This window comes from Protopterus annectens, chromosome 1.part2 (assembly GCF_019279795.1).
Source record: "Protopterus annectens isolate FY-2018-M chromosome 1.part2, PAN1.0, whole genome shotgun sequence".
Lineage (NCBI taxonomy): Eukaryota > Metazoa > Chordata > Ceratodontiformes > Protopteridae > Protopterus > Protopterus annectens.
In genome coordinates, this window is record NC_056727.1 from 809609507 (window position 1) to 809627342 (window position 17836).

Genomic DNA, 17836 nt, shown 5'->3' on the forward strand with positions numbered 1-17836 from the left:
ATAGTGAAGTTTTGAATTTTGTCAAAATGGTTAATCACACAATTGAAACAACGCATAATTCCTTTATGTGCAATAAAAGGAATATTAAATATAATATGACTTTTAAGGAATGGCAAACTTTGATGTCTTTAAGCAAGAGAGATGATATAATTTTCAAACCTGCTGACAAAGGCAACAAAATGGTAGTTCTTGACCCTAATGATTATTTTAACATGTGTATGGGACATCTTAATGACTTCAACACCTATGAAAGAGTTGATATTGAAAGTTATAATTTTTCTATTACAGAATACAAAAATCTTATATCTAAAGGTCTGAGACTAGGATATTTTGTGGCCAGTGATGTTAAGAACAAATTTCAAATTGATGATTGTGATATGGCTTATTTTTATTGCCTACCCAAAATACATAAAGATTTATATAAACCATCTGGTAGACCTATTGTCTCAGGTCGAAAGTATTTTTACGAAATCTGGGTATTTTTTACATCACTTTTTCACCTTATGTCAAGGCATTGCCTTCTTTTTTGACTGATGTATTTGATTTTCTTGACAAGATTGGTAATGTTAAATGGAATAACAATATGTATTGGGTCACCATTGATATAAAGAGCCTGTATACAAGCATTAGCCATAGTTTTGGTATTGAGGCCATCAGATTTTTTCTGGGTGATTCTCCTGTAACTGAGTTTATAGTAGAACTCACTCAGTTTTCTTTAACAAACAATTTTTTTGAATTTCATAATAGGCTATATCGTCAAAAACAGGGCACTGCTATGGGGGCTGCTTTTGCCCCCATGTATGCAAACTTAGCCATGGGTCTGTTTGAACTTGAATATATTTATAAACATGAATTTTTTCACAGGCACGTTATCAAATACTATCGATACGTGGATGATTTAATTTTTTTGGTAGAAGGTGAACAGTCTTTGGCCCAGCAATTTTTTGCTGATTTAAATTCCAACAGATTTTCTTTAAAATTTGATGGATTAAGGATAGACACTTGTGTTCCTTTTCTTGATGTCATATTAGACATTTCTAAAGGTCATGAGTTAGTAACTTCAGTAAATAGAAAATTTACAGGCATCACGCAGTATGTACATAGTTCTAGTGGTCATCCACCACATACTATTAACTCCCTACCATATAGTGAAATTTTGCGTATCAATAGGTTATGTAATAGCAAAGACATTTTTTATAGAGAATTAGATTTATTATATAATTCATTTTCACAGAGGGGTTATCATAGTACTATACTAGAAGATAGTTATGGAAAATTTTGTAAAAATACTGAAAGAAAATACAAATATGATAACTTACATAGTAGTTATGATAACGCAATGACTTTGAATAAAAGATTAGATAACAAAGAAATAATGTACTTTGTCACTATGTATAGTTGTTTTACTATTGAATTTGTTAAGATAGTCTCTCAATTTTGGAACTATTTATGTTCTTTAAACAATGTTAAGACTTGGTTAAATGTGGATCTAAAATTTTCATATCGTAGAGGAAGAAGCATTAAAGATATATTAGTAAAAAGCAAGTTTAATCTTCCAAGTGACACTGTCACTCATCATATTATAAATAGAGGTACACATCAATGTGGCAAATGCAAAGCCTGCAAATTTGTGGTTCCCTCCTTTGAATATATTAATAATATTCCTTTTAAAGTTAAACATTCCTTTCATTGTCTTTCAGAAAGAGTTATTTATGCCCTTTGCTGTCCTTGTAAAAAGGTTTACATCGGAGAAACTAAAAGAGCCTTCAAAATAAGGCTCTTGGAACATATTAGGGACATTGCTAATAAAAAAGAGGATAGTCCTGTAGCAATGCACTTTTTACAATTTCATAATAGTGATTTTAATGAATTACAAGCAACAGTGTTAGAACAGATACAAGATTACAAATATAATGGTTCAAATATAAAACAATTGTTGCAGCAAAAGGAAGCTGTTTTTATTTTAAAGTTTAAAACTCTATTCCCTGAGGGCTTGAATGAAGATTTTAATTGGAGAATGCTTATAAATTGAATTTGGGTGTTTTATTTTGCTAATTGTATAATTGAATCAATTATTTAATTATTGTGATATATATATATATATGTGCATAGCATTTTATGTCATTTATACTCCTTGAAGGCTAAGGCCGAGACGTCAGAGAGAGAGAAGTCTGCAATAAACTATTTTTTGGTGGATCCTACTTCGTTGTTTTTTCTTTAAGAAAACCACCATGTCTATCCTCTTCCATTACTCTGTCAACCTCAGATTTTTTATCATGTCCTTTTTCAAAATCCTTTTGGCTCTCAGTTCTCTTGTCCATTTGAGAGGCCAGTTGTTGACAGCACCTCTCTAGTGTCCATTTGGCTTTTTGTCACTGTGTAGGTACACAGATGTGGCTTATTGTCTTTGAGCAGGTACATAGATGTGGCTTTATGTCATCACTCTTTTAATTTCTCCAAGTCTTTTGAGGTTTATATACATTGATGGGAATGGACTGATTTCAATGATCAATGCTACTTTTGTCATCTTTTCATGGACCACAATATCCAGTTTTCTAGCATCTGTCTTTTGAACTGCTGGTAATGGATGATCCCATGTGATGTAAACTTCATTGTTTTCTATTATTCTTTGTGGCTCATGTTTCCAGTATTTTTCAGCCCGTTCATTACCATAATGTTAGCACAATCCCCAGTGCAACAGTCTTGCTACATTATAATGCCTTTCAATATACAGTCCTTCTGCCATTAGTATGTCACAACCAGCAATGAGGTGTGCGACTGTTTCCAATTTGGTTTACAAAACCTAGATTTGTCTGTTTCTCCAACATGTTAAATGGACTTTGTAAACCAACATGTACGTGGCCCACTATCTTGGGTCACCAATATTAACCTTTCATCTCTTGGTTTGAATTTGCCTCTCCTCAACCATTCCTGTGTTTGATCCTGATCAACATGAGGTTCTTCTGGAAGTTTTATATACTTGAACCTATATTTATGCATTTTCCACATTTCTTGCCTTCTCATCTGGTCCTTGACCTTATATTCTTTCTTTTGTTTTTTGGTACATTCAGTTGTTGCCTGATTTTGATCTAGTTATGGTTTGATTTCCATTCCTGCTTGATGTCAATAAGCTTCTGCTAGATTAAGCACAGAAGTCATCTTAGATTTATCCTCCTCATGTTTCAAAACTTTCACTACATTTGGGTCTTGTGACATCAGCAGATATGTATGCAGTCCTATGACTGCAGATCTATACATGTAATCAATTTCCAGGAGGCCCACCCCTCCTTCGGAACGGAAAATATATAATCCTGGTATGTACTTATTTTTATATATCATTTGGTGAGCATGAAGCAACCTTCTTGTTTTCCTGTCTAACCTATCCAACACATTTTAGGCCCAGTCAATCACTTCATAATCTAACTTAAGACAGAAAGAGCAAATTGGTTTATAGCTGGAATTTTGTTCCTAGATGTCACTGCTGTTTTTAAGATTAATTGAAGTCTTCTAAAGTATTTCTTACTAAGTTTTATTTGCATTTGTTCATGTTTTATTGTTGATCCTTCATCAATTCCCAAATATTTATGCACTCCTTCTTGCTCAAGTCCTTTTATATCACACAATTGTCCAAACTGATGTCTTCTTGGTGCTGCAGTTTTCCTGCTTTAAAGGTTGCTTTTGCACATTTCTCAAGACCAAATGACATTCTTGTATCATCTGAAAAAGTTTTGACAACTCGCAGTTGTGCTTTTAGTTCCTCATCTGATGAGATATACAGTTTTAAATCATCGACAAAGAGAAGATGAGAAGTCTTTACACTTTGTTGTTTTCTAGGACCCAAATTATAGCCATGGCCTAAGCTGTTAAGTAGACAGCTTAATGGATTAAGGGCAAGGCAGAATACCAGCGGTTAACAACAGTCACCCTGGAATATACCCCTTTGAAATTTTATCCCTGGGATAATAATCTGTCATTTATCATGGCTTAATTGCAAAGTGGTCTGCCACTATTTCATGGTCACTGTAATGTAGTCAAATATCTTTGGTGCTACTATTTTTGTATTGATTAGTTTTGTTTCTCCTTTGCATAGATATTACACCATATTAAATCTCTTTTTCTTTCTCATGTCCGTATTTCTTCTTTAGATGTCATCTGATCTTCCTGTTTTTCCATACTTTGCGGACTCACTCCATCATGCTGTTATGTAACCTGTGTTAGACCTTCTACACCAGATCCTTCACTTTGCAGGAACTCCATAACTTCTATGTTTTTAACTTCTACTTTACTAATCTTCTTTTCTACATTCCCTCATTGTGATGTTATTTTTTTTTGTGTGTGAAATTTTCCATATCTGGATGCCTTTGCCTGTATTTGTGTTTGAATATCTTTGGGGCTGCCTTCTTTACATTGATTAATTTGGCTTTTGCCTTTGCATAAATGTCACACCATATCAAATCTCTCTTTCTTTCCCATGTCCATATTTCTTTTTTATACTTTTCAAAAATCTCTAGGTTTTGTTGTTTATATTTTCGCACTTCCTCAGATGCTTCTTTTTCCAAACAGATCAAAGTGTCTTGGTCTATATACTGTTTTTCACAAATCTGTTGTATTAATGAATTCAAATTTTTATTTGAGGCTTCTGACAGGTTTTTCTTGTTGAAGTATTTTTGTTTCCTCTAACTTCTTTCTTCATCCATGTCATTCTTTAAAATCTTTTGGGTTTCTAATACCATGATGGGAATGGAGCCCATTCATTCATGAAATTAGTATTGTTTCAATCTTTGATGTCAGCCAGAAGTACTTTTTACAGCACCCAGAATGCGCCCAGGAATGACTCCTTCTGCAATTTGTATGGAGTTACATGTATTGGTAACATATCTAAATACGATTGTAGATTCTTTTTTATAAGACCCATTGCTCCTACTACTATTGGAACTGTCTGGGTATCTTTCTTCCACATTGCTCTCATTTCTGCCTGCAAATCCTGAATTTGTGTCTCTCTGTAGGCAAGACACTGTACTCACTTGGTGTGGCAATTTCAATGATCAATGCTACTTTTGTCTACTTTTCTTGGACCACTATATCCAGTTTTCTAGCATCTGCACTAATGGATGATCCCATGTGATGTAGACCATCATTTTCTATGATGGTTTGTGGCTCATGTTTCCAGTGTTTTTCAGCCACTTCAATACCATAAAGCTTGCACAACCTCCACTGCAACAGTCTTGTTACATTATTATGCCTTTCAGTATACAGTCCTTCTGCCATTAGTATGTCATGACCAGCAACGGGGTGTGCAGCTGTTTCCAATTCTGTTTTACAAAACCTTGATTTGTCTGTTTCTCCCACATGTTCAATGGACTTTGTAAACAAACATGTATGTAGCTCACTATCTTGGGCCACCAATAATAACCTTTCATCTCTTGGTTTGAATTCGCCTCTCCTTAAGTATTCCTGAGTTCAGTCCTGATCAACATGAGGTTCTTCCGGAAGTTTTCTATACTTGCAACTATATTTATGCATTTCTTACCTTCTCATCTGGTCCTTCACCTTATATTCTTTCTTTTGTTTTTTGGCACATTCAGTTGCTGCCTGATTTTTATCTACGTATGCTTTGATTTCCACTCCTGCTTGATGCCGATATGTTTCTGCTAGACTAAGCAGGGAAGTCATCTTAGATTTATTCTCCTCATGTTTCAAAACTTTCACTACATTTGTGACTTGTGAGGTCAGCAGATATATGTGCTGTCCCACAATTTCAAGGAGGCCCATACCTCCTTCAGAACAGGGAATATATAATCTTGGTATGCAGTGATTTTTATAAATTATTTGGTGAGCATTAAGCATCCTTCTTGCTTTCCTGTCTAATCTATCTAACACGTTTTGGAGCCAGTCAATCACTCCAAAACTGCAAGTTAGGACAGGAAGAGCAAATTGATTTATAGCTTGGATTTTGTTCCTAGATGTCAACACTGTTTTCACTATTAATTTAAGTCTTTTGAAGTATTCCTTAGTAAGTTTATGTTCATGTTTTATTGTTGATCCTTCATCAGTTCCCAAGCATTTATACACTCCCTCTTGCTCCAGTTCTTTTATATCACATTCTTGTCCCAAACTGATGTTTTCCTGGTGCTGCAGTTTTCCTGCTTTAAAGGTTGCTTTTGCACATTTATCAAGACCAAATGACATTCTGATATCATCTGAAAAAGTTTTGACAACCTGTAACTGTGCTTTCAGTTTCTCATCTGATGACCTATACAGTTTTAAATCATCGACAAAGAGAAGATGAGAAGTCTTTAGACTTTGTTGTTTTCTATGAGCCAAATTGTAGCCATGGCCTAAGCTGTTAAGTAAACAGCTTAATAGGTTAATGGCAAGGCAGAATAGCAACAGTGACAGAGTCACCCTAGAATATCCCCCTTTGAATTTTTATCCCTGGGATAATAATCTGTCCTTTATCATGGCTTAATTGCAAGATGGTCTGCCACTGTTTCTTGGTCATTGTAAAGAAGTCGATCAGTGTAGGGTGCATCTTATACATTTTTAAGCACTCTTTTATCCAAGAATGTGGGATACTATCAAATGTTTTTTTTTTGTAGTCAGTCTATGCCATACTTAGATTTTTCCCCTTTATACATTTCTCCACTATAACTTTATTATCAACAAATGATCCTTTGTTCCATATGACTTTTTTATTGCCCTTGTGTTCTATTGCCATAATTGGGTTTTCTTCTAAATGACTATAAACTCTGTCGGCGTCAGTTCCCGTGTATAGTTTATATGTCGTTGGAAGGCAAGTTATTGGTCTATAATTTTTAGGGTAGCTTGCAGGTTCACTGTATAGTAGTAGCATTGTTTTCCTGTTGTTAGCCAGTTTGGTGTCTTTTCGGGGTGCACATATAAATAGTTCTTATTTATGGCTAAATCCTCATGCAAAGATATTAATACTTTTAACCAAAAGTTAGGTACTGCATCTGGGCCTGGTGTTTTTCAATTTGAGGCTTTTCTTAACTTTGTTTCAATCTGTCTGGCTTTTACTTCGTCCCATTTCATATCCTGTAGCTTTAAACTTCTTATTCTTTCTTTTACTTCTTCTATCCATTTAGCATATTTGTTATGTTCCACAGGATCTTCATAAATACTTCTCCAAAATCTATCTACTTCCTCGTTTTTTGGCAGTCTTTCAATTCCTTTTACCTTATTTCCCAGTTCTCTATAAAACCTTTTTGGGTCACCAATAAATTGCTTATTTTGTACTTTTCCCTTATATTTATCTGTGTATCTTCTACATTTTTCTGCCTGTGCTAAAATTTTTAGTTTGTTATTTGCGATAGTATATGATTGATCCTAGTCTGTTCTAATACTGTCCATTGCTTTAATCACATCTACTGTATCTTTCTTAGCATTTTTGTTGATCTATTCCCTCTTCTATAATCTTTTAACAGTGACACTTCTTGTATTAATTGCTTTATAGTTTTCTCTATTCGATACTTCCATGATGGTATTCAATTTCTCCCCTTCCTTTCCCTCACTGCCTTGTGTTCTTGTGGTAGAACTTTATCAGTTATTAATTTAGCTGCCCAGCAATATATCCTGTTTACTTCTATTATATCGCATGGATCTCTATGGACAGTCCTAATTATTGCATTCATTTGTTTTATCAAACTTTTTACTTTTTGGGTTTTATTGACCTTCTGCAGTCTATTTCTCTCATTGATCTTAATATATCTGTGCAGGTCCATTAAATCAACCTACTCTTCTCTTAGCTCATTTTCTTCCAAACTGAGGGCATATCCCTTGTTTTCCAATTTCTACGGGCATTTTATAGAAGATTCTATAGCATCTTCCTGTGGCACATTCTCTTCAGTTTCATCCTGTGCCATCCGTTGCTCTGTCATATGGGAGCTCACTGGCCTGTCACTCCTCAACATTGACTGCATCAGAGTTTCCACAGTTTCCTGTTCCTTCTCTTGCTGTCCAGCTTCAAGTGAATGTTTATATTGGTTTACTGTGGAAGGCTCCAAAATATCTCCCTATGGCACCTGATCAATTGCTTCCTGTTCCACTGATTTCCCCTTAATTTGGATATCCATTGCTTTATCCTGTTGTGGTGCTTTCTGTATTGCATTTCCTACACTGAATCTTTCTCTTTGCAGGTTCGCCACAACCTCAATTTTTATTTCTTTGACTTCTCCATTCCTAATCTCCTTTTCTACTTTTCCTCTTTGTCTTCTTATTTTTTGTATTGTAAAGTTTTGCATGTCTGGATTCCTTTGCCTGTATTTCTCTTCAAATATCCTTGATGCTGCTGCTGTTTTTATATTGGTTACTTTTGCTTTCTTCTTTGCATAGATATTAGACCATATTAAATCTCTTTTCCTTTCCCATGTCCATATTTCTTCTTCACATGTCTCCTGGTCTTCTTGCTTCTCCTTATTCTGGAGACTCACTCCATCATACTGTGATGTAATCTGTGTTAGACCTTCTACATTAAATCCTTCGCTTCGCAGGCACTCCATAACTTCAACTTCTGTTTCTTTAACTTCTGCTTTACTAATCTTTTCCACATTTGTATTTTTGTGATATTATTTTTTTCAGTGTGAAATTTTCCATATTGGGATGCCTTTGCTTGTATTTCTCTTCGAATATCTTTAGGGATGCCTTCTCTATATTAGTTAACTTGGCTTTCCCCTTTGCATAAATATTGCACCATATCAAATCTCTCTTTCTTTCCCATGTCCATATTTCTTTTTTATATATCTCAAATATCTCTAGGCTTTGTTGTTTATATTTTCACACTTCCTCAGATGCTTCTTTTTCCAGACAGATCAAGGTTTCTTGATCTATATACTGTTTTTCAAAAATCTGTTGTATTAATGAACATACATTTTTATTTGAAGCCTCTGACAGTTTTTCCTGTGGAAGTATTTTTCTTTCCTCTAATTTCTCTCTTAATCGTTTTGTATATCTTGTGTCTGGAAATTCTTGGCTTTTTATGTAATAGTAACAATACATCATTTCCTTCTTATCCTCAATATTCCACTTTGTTGTCTTTATGGCTCTTCTTTGGCCTATCAGTTTTTGTGATTTTTGTGGACTGCTACTTCCCCTGGGCCTGGCCCCATTGTAGGAATGTTCCCATAATTTGAGGATTCTACACTGTCATTTTTTCCAGTCCTGGCACCAGTGCGCCTACCAGGATTGGGCACTTTTTTATCCTGGGTCTTGTGCACCCAGCCATCTTTTTTTTGTTTTTGACTTACTTCTGTCCATGATATATGCTATAAAAATACAGTCTGTATATCAGTGTCACCTTGGTGAGATTTTATGTAAAACAGGGTCCACCTCACAAAGGTACTCACCAAGACTTGAGGATGAATTCATTTTCAGCACTACTACTCTCTTTTGCTTGCTGACTTTTCATCTCCCCATTAGGATCCCCCTGTACAGGTACACAGATGTCTTCAGAGGACCTGCTCACTCTCCTGAACTTTGCTGACATTAGAGACCCATTAAATCCAACAGCACATGATTAATTTCTGTTAACTGCTCAAAGATAATTTATAAAGGTTCTGCAACCACTGGGTAACTCCTCATCATATTTTTTGTGCTGCTGTCTTTCCCCTCCATGATTGTAGAAAAATCATTTGTGGCATTTCTGATTCTGTTTCTTTTGAATTTTGGACATAACAGAAGCGGTATCAGTGTTCACAGAGCAATAGAACAACTTTTTCATTAGTGAATGAAAAAATGTTATGTACTTTTTGGTGAGTTGCTACCTGCACTGAAATAAAGCTTATGGATTGAGCAGCCATTACCAGAAGTCTAACTTATTTAGCTTATATTTTTGAAATCAGTATTTTAAGTCCTAAGTGTCCTGACAGATGCAAAGTGGATAAGGACTTACCATTTCCTAAGAAAATTAATAGCTCTACTAATAATAATAATTTTAGACCTATTTTACAGCCCGGCACTTTGCCTCAGGTACTCAAGTAGCTAATACATAATTAATAATTGAGCCACCATATACATATTGTACATATAGGATCACAGAAAGTTACTAAGCTATTGGCCCTGAGGCCCTTAGAAGCCTAGCCAAGACTTTAGCCCATGTTCCAACATTAGAACTTAGAACTGTATTGGGTGTTTACAGATATGTTATTCACTAATAGCTTCTCAGATAATATTATTTTATCTTATTTTCTAAGTAACCTCTAAAAACCTTCCCTTTGATCATATTTTATAATGTGCCATTTATATTAATTAGCAGGCTATTTGGTAATATAAATGTGCTTGACTTATTTATCTTAATCCTGTCCATAAAATACAGTGGTATGTACTTCACATTTGCTACACTATTAGAGTATGTGCTTTAAATGATTTATTTCTTGTATTTTTGAAGTGCTGATTTGTATCCATTTTCGTCTGAGCTAAGACATTTATTAATGTGAACAAGCTGTATAATCTTGCATTCGAGCCTCCTTGTCCAGGCCTTTACTAAAAATTATTCTCCTGTATTCTGATAAAGGAATATAAATAAACGAGTAAGAAATGAAGGAACCAGGGAGGGAAACTGGTGAATTAGTTTGGGAAAGGCAGAAACATAATGAGGCTAAGAAGGAGGTGAAACTTCTAAGGGAATATTTCAGATTGCTGTTCACCAAGGTAAGAGGAAGGCTAGTATTACTGTAGGCTGGCAACAATGGAGAGGAAAGGAAATAATGAAGTAACAGACAAGGGCACTAAAGGCATGAAGGAAGATAAGGCACAGGAGTCAGATGAGATTCCCCTTTGTATTCTATAAAGAGATGTTAAGGTTTTGGCTAATCATCTGACAGAACTGCAAACGGGATTGTTTTAGACTGGAAACACAGTGTGGTGGTACTTATATATAAGGTAAGGCAAACAGTAGTTCAGTAAACTACAATTAGTGATTGTGACTTCATTGGTCACAAAATGATGGCAACAGACTTGAAGTTAGGGATCATAAGGCTCCTGGATCTGAACAGGCTGCACAGCTAATGCTCGAATGGATGCACAGAAGGTAGATCTTGTCAGCATACTCAGATCTAGTTCACTGAGTAGGTCACCAGGGAAGTGCAAGGAGACAGTCAGGTACATCATGTGATCCATTCGCATTAAGAAAGCCTTTGACTCAGTTTGGGAAAGATGATAACAGGGATAGAGATGGAAACAAATCATGTGGTTTAGTGGTAAAGTGGTTAGGCACCAGGCAGCAGAGAACTGTAGCCAGCATGGAGCTTTTACAGCATAAGGGAATGTCACAACTGGTGTACCACAGGGACTAATTTTTAGCAGCCCAATGTAGCTCTTTGTAATGGGTTTGTTTCTGAATTCACACATGGAGTGGAAAACTCCATTAGTGTCGCTGATAATGACATCAGAGTTGGGGGGTATTACAGACTTGGGGTGCGAAGCTTATAGCTCGATCTAAGAAACTGGAATCATGGTTTATGAGTTGACAACTTGACTTTAATTCAAGTACATATATATCTATATCAAACAAAGCTCCTCATTAGCACTCTTCAAGAAAAATCTTGATGATTGGATGGGAAATAGGAAATTCACCCTGGGGACACCTCTGTGGCTCTGCTCGACAGTGGCACAGGAAAATAATTTTCTTGGGTGGCAAAAGCCAGGGCACCTTTTTGGCTTGGCTTGTATAGGCCCCAGGGCCGATAGCCTAGTACCTACCTATGAACCTATACATGCTACTCTGCCTGAGGAATGATAACCCAGGACGTGATATGTACTCAAGGATATTAGACCAGAAACTGCTGAGTAAAAGAACTTTGCAGTTATTACTGAAAGTATAAATCATAAAGAACAGAGTAAAAGAGTAAAAGAGTAATGGCAAATGTAAACAATATGCTAGGGTATATAACATGATTTATTACCTGTTACATAAACCATATGCTAGGGTATATAACATGATTTATCACCTGTTACATAAACCTATGCAAGGGTATATAACATGATTTATCACCTGTACATAAACCATATGCTAGGGTATATAACATGATTTATCTTACCCATATGCTAGGGTCTATAATACGATTTATCACCTGTTAAGTAAATCATATGCTGGGGTATATAACATGATTTATCACCTGTTGACAGTTTTGTCTAATGATTAATTACAATTTCAGATCTCTTTATAGGATCAAGAGTGGAATCCCATCTTAAGTTCATAGGTAAATACTAAGCTATCAGTCTGCAGACTATTACAAGCCTAGCCAATAATCAAAGGTCAGAATTAAACCTTGAACTTTGCATCTATAAGGTTAAGACCTTAACCATTATGCCAGCCCTGCATTTGACCCCTGTGCCTTCTCCTCCTGCCTAAGCATTGGAAAGTAATAAAGTCCTATTTTACTAGTCAGGCTACACTGTGAAGAGTGCTTTGTTTCAGTTTTAAATTTGAAGTGTTTGATAAATAACCATCCTTATGTATGACTCATCTATAAATAAATAAAAACATACATACATAAATATATAAGTAAATAACTAAGTGACATTAAAATAAAGAGATGAAAAGTCTGGAGAGAAGGAAGTAAACAAAATGATATGAGATAAGAAAGAAGCAACTGGTGTTTTAGAGATTATGTAAGTGGGATTTAAGGTTTATGAGATAGTGAAGCTAAAGATCACTGCACAGTATGAGAAAGGCTAGACATCTAAAATTTGATCTGGAATTTAAAGCACAACAAGACTGTAAATACAGGGGTTCCCATTCTATGTTCAAGGAATGTGAATATGATCCTCAGAACTGCAAGAACTTATATGTGATTACATGGGAATACTTACTATCAGAAATACAAAAACGAATGCCAAATAACTCCTGGTAAGTGAAAGTCCAATATCCAAATAATCCAAAATCAACCAGGAACCACTAAGATGGAAGCCTTTATTAATCAAGAAATAAAACAAGAGACTGCATGCCAACAAGACATAATCAAATCACTTGTTTTATTTGTTGATAAAGACTTACCTCTTTCTAATTCTTGGCTGGCCTTCAACTATTTAAATATATGCTGTGAAACTGATGTAACTTGGAGTTTCCCCTCTTCTCCAAGGCATAGTGATCTTGGAGTTAGTATATACAAATAGAAGGGATCTATGAGGTGCAGCTCCCTCCACACTGGTGGGGCAGGAGGCTTGCCTCATGTAACAAAGACTTTTTAGGTATAACACCGAGCTTTGCACTTCACTGTTATTGTATGAGGATCACACTTACCTTTTTAGAATTTTGGCACTCACCTTCTAGTCTCAAAATTGCAGTAACACACCAAGTACAGACTAATGCCTTTAAGATGCATTATGTCAAACTAAAACAAACATACTAGTGAACATTGGTGTTTAGACAAAGAACTAATAAATTCAGGTGTCACTAAACAAATACACTATATAACCAACATTTTACACTATCATAAATGCAATGAAACAACTTTAAATCATGAGAGAATTCTTAAACTCTATTAGTTTGGACTTTTTTCATATTTTGTCATCATAATGAAGCTGTTTTATTACATTGTATTATTGTATTTTAACTAGTAGCTAGGCACTATTTTGTTCATTACTTATAGCTTATCATTTTGCAATCTTAGAAACCCATATAGCCTTCATGTGATGTTTATTTATAAAATTACTTGCTGGTTAGGAAAATGGACTTGCCACTATTAACCCTTTTCTGATATTCAACTCTCTTTTTTATCATTTTTTCCATCTCTGCATGAAATAAAGCTTCTGTATTACATACTTTACCATATAACTACAAATAGCCATCCAGTTACATGCACACATCTTCAATTAGTACAACATCCTGGGGATTCAGAAAGTATCCCATTGCCAGCAGTGAGAGCTGCAGTCAAAAAGGTTTCTACAATGCAGAAAAATGAGATTCAGAGACATGTTATCCACAATGAGAAAATACCTTATTATTGGCTAATTTGCATTTCTCTGAATCATCCTTAAAAAAGAACTGCACCCACAGACTCAAAGAACATGATTATTTCATCATGTTTTGGTGTTTTTTACATTTTAACACCACTCTGGGACGATTTAGAGCTTTTTAGATATTTTATATGCAATTTCTGACTCTGACCACATGGGGTCTGGCATCTTGAAATAATTATGATTGTTTAGTCTGCCTCTAAGTATCCCAGAATGCATTGTTTGTCTCTAAAAAAATGTATCATTTCTGCCACTTTTTTCCTAAAGCTCCTATCAGTGCACTGATTTTATAGGCATTCACTGCTGTGTTATAGTCACCTACTTTTGGCTAAAATGTTATCCTTTTGCAATGATTACTTCAAGCACAAGCAGTACAAATGCTACAGAACAAAACTGAAAAGTGCATTTTATTGCTATTTCTTCTTAGAAATGCTAACTTGATTTCTTTTGTGGAGGCTGAAATCTAGTTCTTCAAGGTATCTCCCCTCCCCCTTCATACCTACCTTCCCTAGCTGTTAAAGAGCTAAGGGTAATTTGACCCATTATCTGCATGTGATTGACAGCTCACAGCAAGTGACCAGACTAATGTACTGTTTTCTTGTCAGCCTTTCCTCCCTTTCAGTGGGAGACTTTTTTGTTGCACTCCTGTCAAATTTAGAACCAAGCTCCATAGCACTGGGAATAATCACTGCTTTGCAAAGCATCAAACTTCCACTTTTTTTTTCCCTTCCTGTTTGGTTAAATAGCTAACAAATGATACACTATAAACACACACACACACACTTGCCCCTAGCTTGCATTCACACACACACACACACACACACACACACACACACACACACACACACACACACACACACACACACACACACACACACTTCTAGCTTGCATTCACACACACACACACACACACACACACACACACACACACACACACACACACACACACACACACACACACACACACATACTTGTGCTTTGCTTGCATTCACACACACACACACACACACACACACACACACACACACACACACACACACACACATTGACACATGCACAAACATGCACACATGCACACATTCAAACACATGCACATACACACACACCCACACACACACATGCACACACTCATTTCTAAATTTCACTTTTACTAAGATTTTCTCAATCTCACTTTATCTCTGTTTTCTTTGAACTTTTATCACATCTTCCACTCATTATTTATCACAATTGTTTTCTTTTTTTTGCTCATCAGTTTTATTATGTTAGTTATTTCTATTTTCTCCTAAGTCTTCCATTTTGTAGTTATAACTGTTTTGTTACTATGACCAGCAATGAAACCAATGCCTTTACTTCTTTAGTCATTTTCTTCTTGCCCCATTATAGGTAAAGTCCTAATAGGTACAATTCCTTATTCAATTTTATGTTTTCATTTTCCTTTTCCAAATAATCCTGTTTAATGCTGGCACGTACTTCCAATTTTTTACACGTTTCCAGAAGATATGTTCCCAGGTTCCATTCTTATTTCTAACACACCTCCAAAATACTCCCTGATCTTTGGGAACATATTTTCTCATTTTCCAATATAATAAAGTATTTAAGCAAGCATTTCTGTGTGCAAATTCTGAATTTTCTGGAGTTTGAGGCATATCTTGGCGTCTACCACAATTCTCTATTCTGCTTCTTCTAGACATATTCCCAGATTTGTTGCCCATCTTTGCCTTACTGTTAGCAAATACTGTTCCTTCATTTCTAGAATAGCTTTATAGCTTCTGCTTATTAGATTGTTCTGTGATGTACTACCTGTTCCTGTCCTTATCATAAAATCTATTATAGTTTGTCTATTTTGCTGGGGTACTGTCCGTCTTATGATTTCCCCTATATCTGTTGTTAAGCCCCAATACTGTAGCTGATCTACTTCCCTGAGATTGAATACATACTTAGCTTCCTCCCAAGTTTTGATCTCTCACCTCTGTATTAGCTGCTCCCAAAAGCTTGCTTCTTGATGTTCTATCCATATAGCACATATATTGTCCCTTCTAATATTTTCATTTTTCTTCAAAAACTCAATGGCCCTTATTTGTTTTTCCCCAAAAATATACAATAAAGCCAAATGTATTTGTCCCCCCCTCCCCCCCGAGTTAATAACATTTTCTTCCATTTGGGCTACTGACCCTTTTCAACCATTAGCTAGAGAGCAAGAGTAAAGGTGATTAACATGGACAGTTTAGCATATCCAGACACCCTTACCATCAACTCTTTGGCAGGCATGAGATAACTGGAGTACCCACAGGAAACTCTCACAAAGACTATCCAAACATGCAGCTCCTATGCAGACAGTGTTTAGGTTTATGATTAAACATGGGACAAAACATGTAGACCCTACAAAGACAGTGCTCAGGTTTACAATCAAACACTGAACAGAACATGCAGAACCCTACTATGCTTAGGTTTAACAGCCAGGTTTTACATCAAACGCAGGACAGCAAATGCAGACTGTACACAGACAGTACTCAGGTTTAACAACAAACACTGGACAGAACATGCAGAGCCTACACAAACTGTGCTCAGGTTTAACACTCAGGTTTAACATCAAACACAAGACACTAAATGCAGACCCTGCACAGACAGTACTCAGGTTTAACACTTGGTTTTTACATCAAATACTGGGCAGAACATCAGACTGTACACAGACAGTACTCAGGTTTAACAACAAACACTGGACAGAACAGTATGTAGAACCTACACAAACTGTGCTCAGGTTTAACAGTCAGGTTTAACATCAAACACAAGACACCAAGTGCAGATCCTACACAAACAGTACTCAGTTTTAACACTTGGGTTTTACATCAAACACCAGACAGATCATGCAGCCCCTACACAGACAGTACTCAGGTGTAACATCAAACACTGGACCTGGAACTATGAGTAAGAAACATGAACTGCTGTGCCTCCATGCCACTCAGGTACACCTGGACATGTTATAGTCCATCAAATTACTTACTGTTCATGTTCTATTGTGTACTTCTGTCCTTCCTGCAGCTGTCCAGCAATGTTTCCACTTGGCCCATTCCACCCTTCTTATTTCTAGCATTAGATGTCACCAAAAGGGAAAGTCAGGGCCTTGGGATACCTACCTTCATCCTGCATGAGCTTAGGACTTTTTCTTATGCTTTTATTAGCTCACTAACTCCCGTTGGTCTGTAGGCACAATGCAATTCCTGGTTCTGCTGATTTACTAGCAAAAGAATGGCTCCCCATAGTCCTAATGCTTGGCTGGAGTGTCCACACTGTGCACTGGACTGCAGTTCTGTGTCTTCTCCCAGGAGCAGTTTCTGCAGTAGCATTTGATAAATTCTTCTTCCCTTCTAAGATCAAGTAGGCCATCTTCACATGGAGTTCCTCCAGCCACTGTACTGCTAATCAAATCTGGGCTATTTGGGGTGTGGTCAGAATGGCATCCTTCTATGCCCTGGGGCTAGTTTATGCATCTTTTTGTGCTTGGTTATTTGTTGACATTTGCAATGCATAGCAAAAATCATTAAAGGTGACATTACTCTGGTCAGCAACACATGAAATACATTTTCTATAAAACATTGAATCTTTTGTTGCTTTATGAATGTACAAATATATCAGATTCTTAAATGACATACCAATGATTTAGGATTCCGGGGTTCTCGTACCAATGAAAGTTCATAGATTTCATCTTCAGTGTGATACAGATCCAAGGAAAGCTAAAATATTATAAAACATTTTAAGTATACAGTTAGAGTGATTTTGCAAATTAATATTATTCACATATTATACAAACATTATAGCAAACAGGAAATCTGCTTAAGATAACTAATAATCAACATAACAATAA

The 17836-nt window shown here is 36.0% G+C and overlaps 1 protein-coding gene across 2 annotated transcripts in view; it reads right to left on the minus strand.

Annotated features, from left to right (window-relative positions):
• Positions 1-17836, minus strand: part of RASGRP3 (RAS guanyl releasing protein 3) — a 1166392-nt gene that overhangs the window by 273212 nt on the left and 875344 nt on the right. For both annotated transcript variants that reach the window (XM_044058961.1, XM_044058951.1), the window contains one exon: positions 17625-17705. In XM_044058961.1, coding sequence (XP_043914896.1) covers positions 17625-17705 — 81 coding nt within the window. The remainder of the gene's footprint in view (positions 1-17624; positions 17706-17836) is intronic.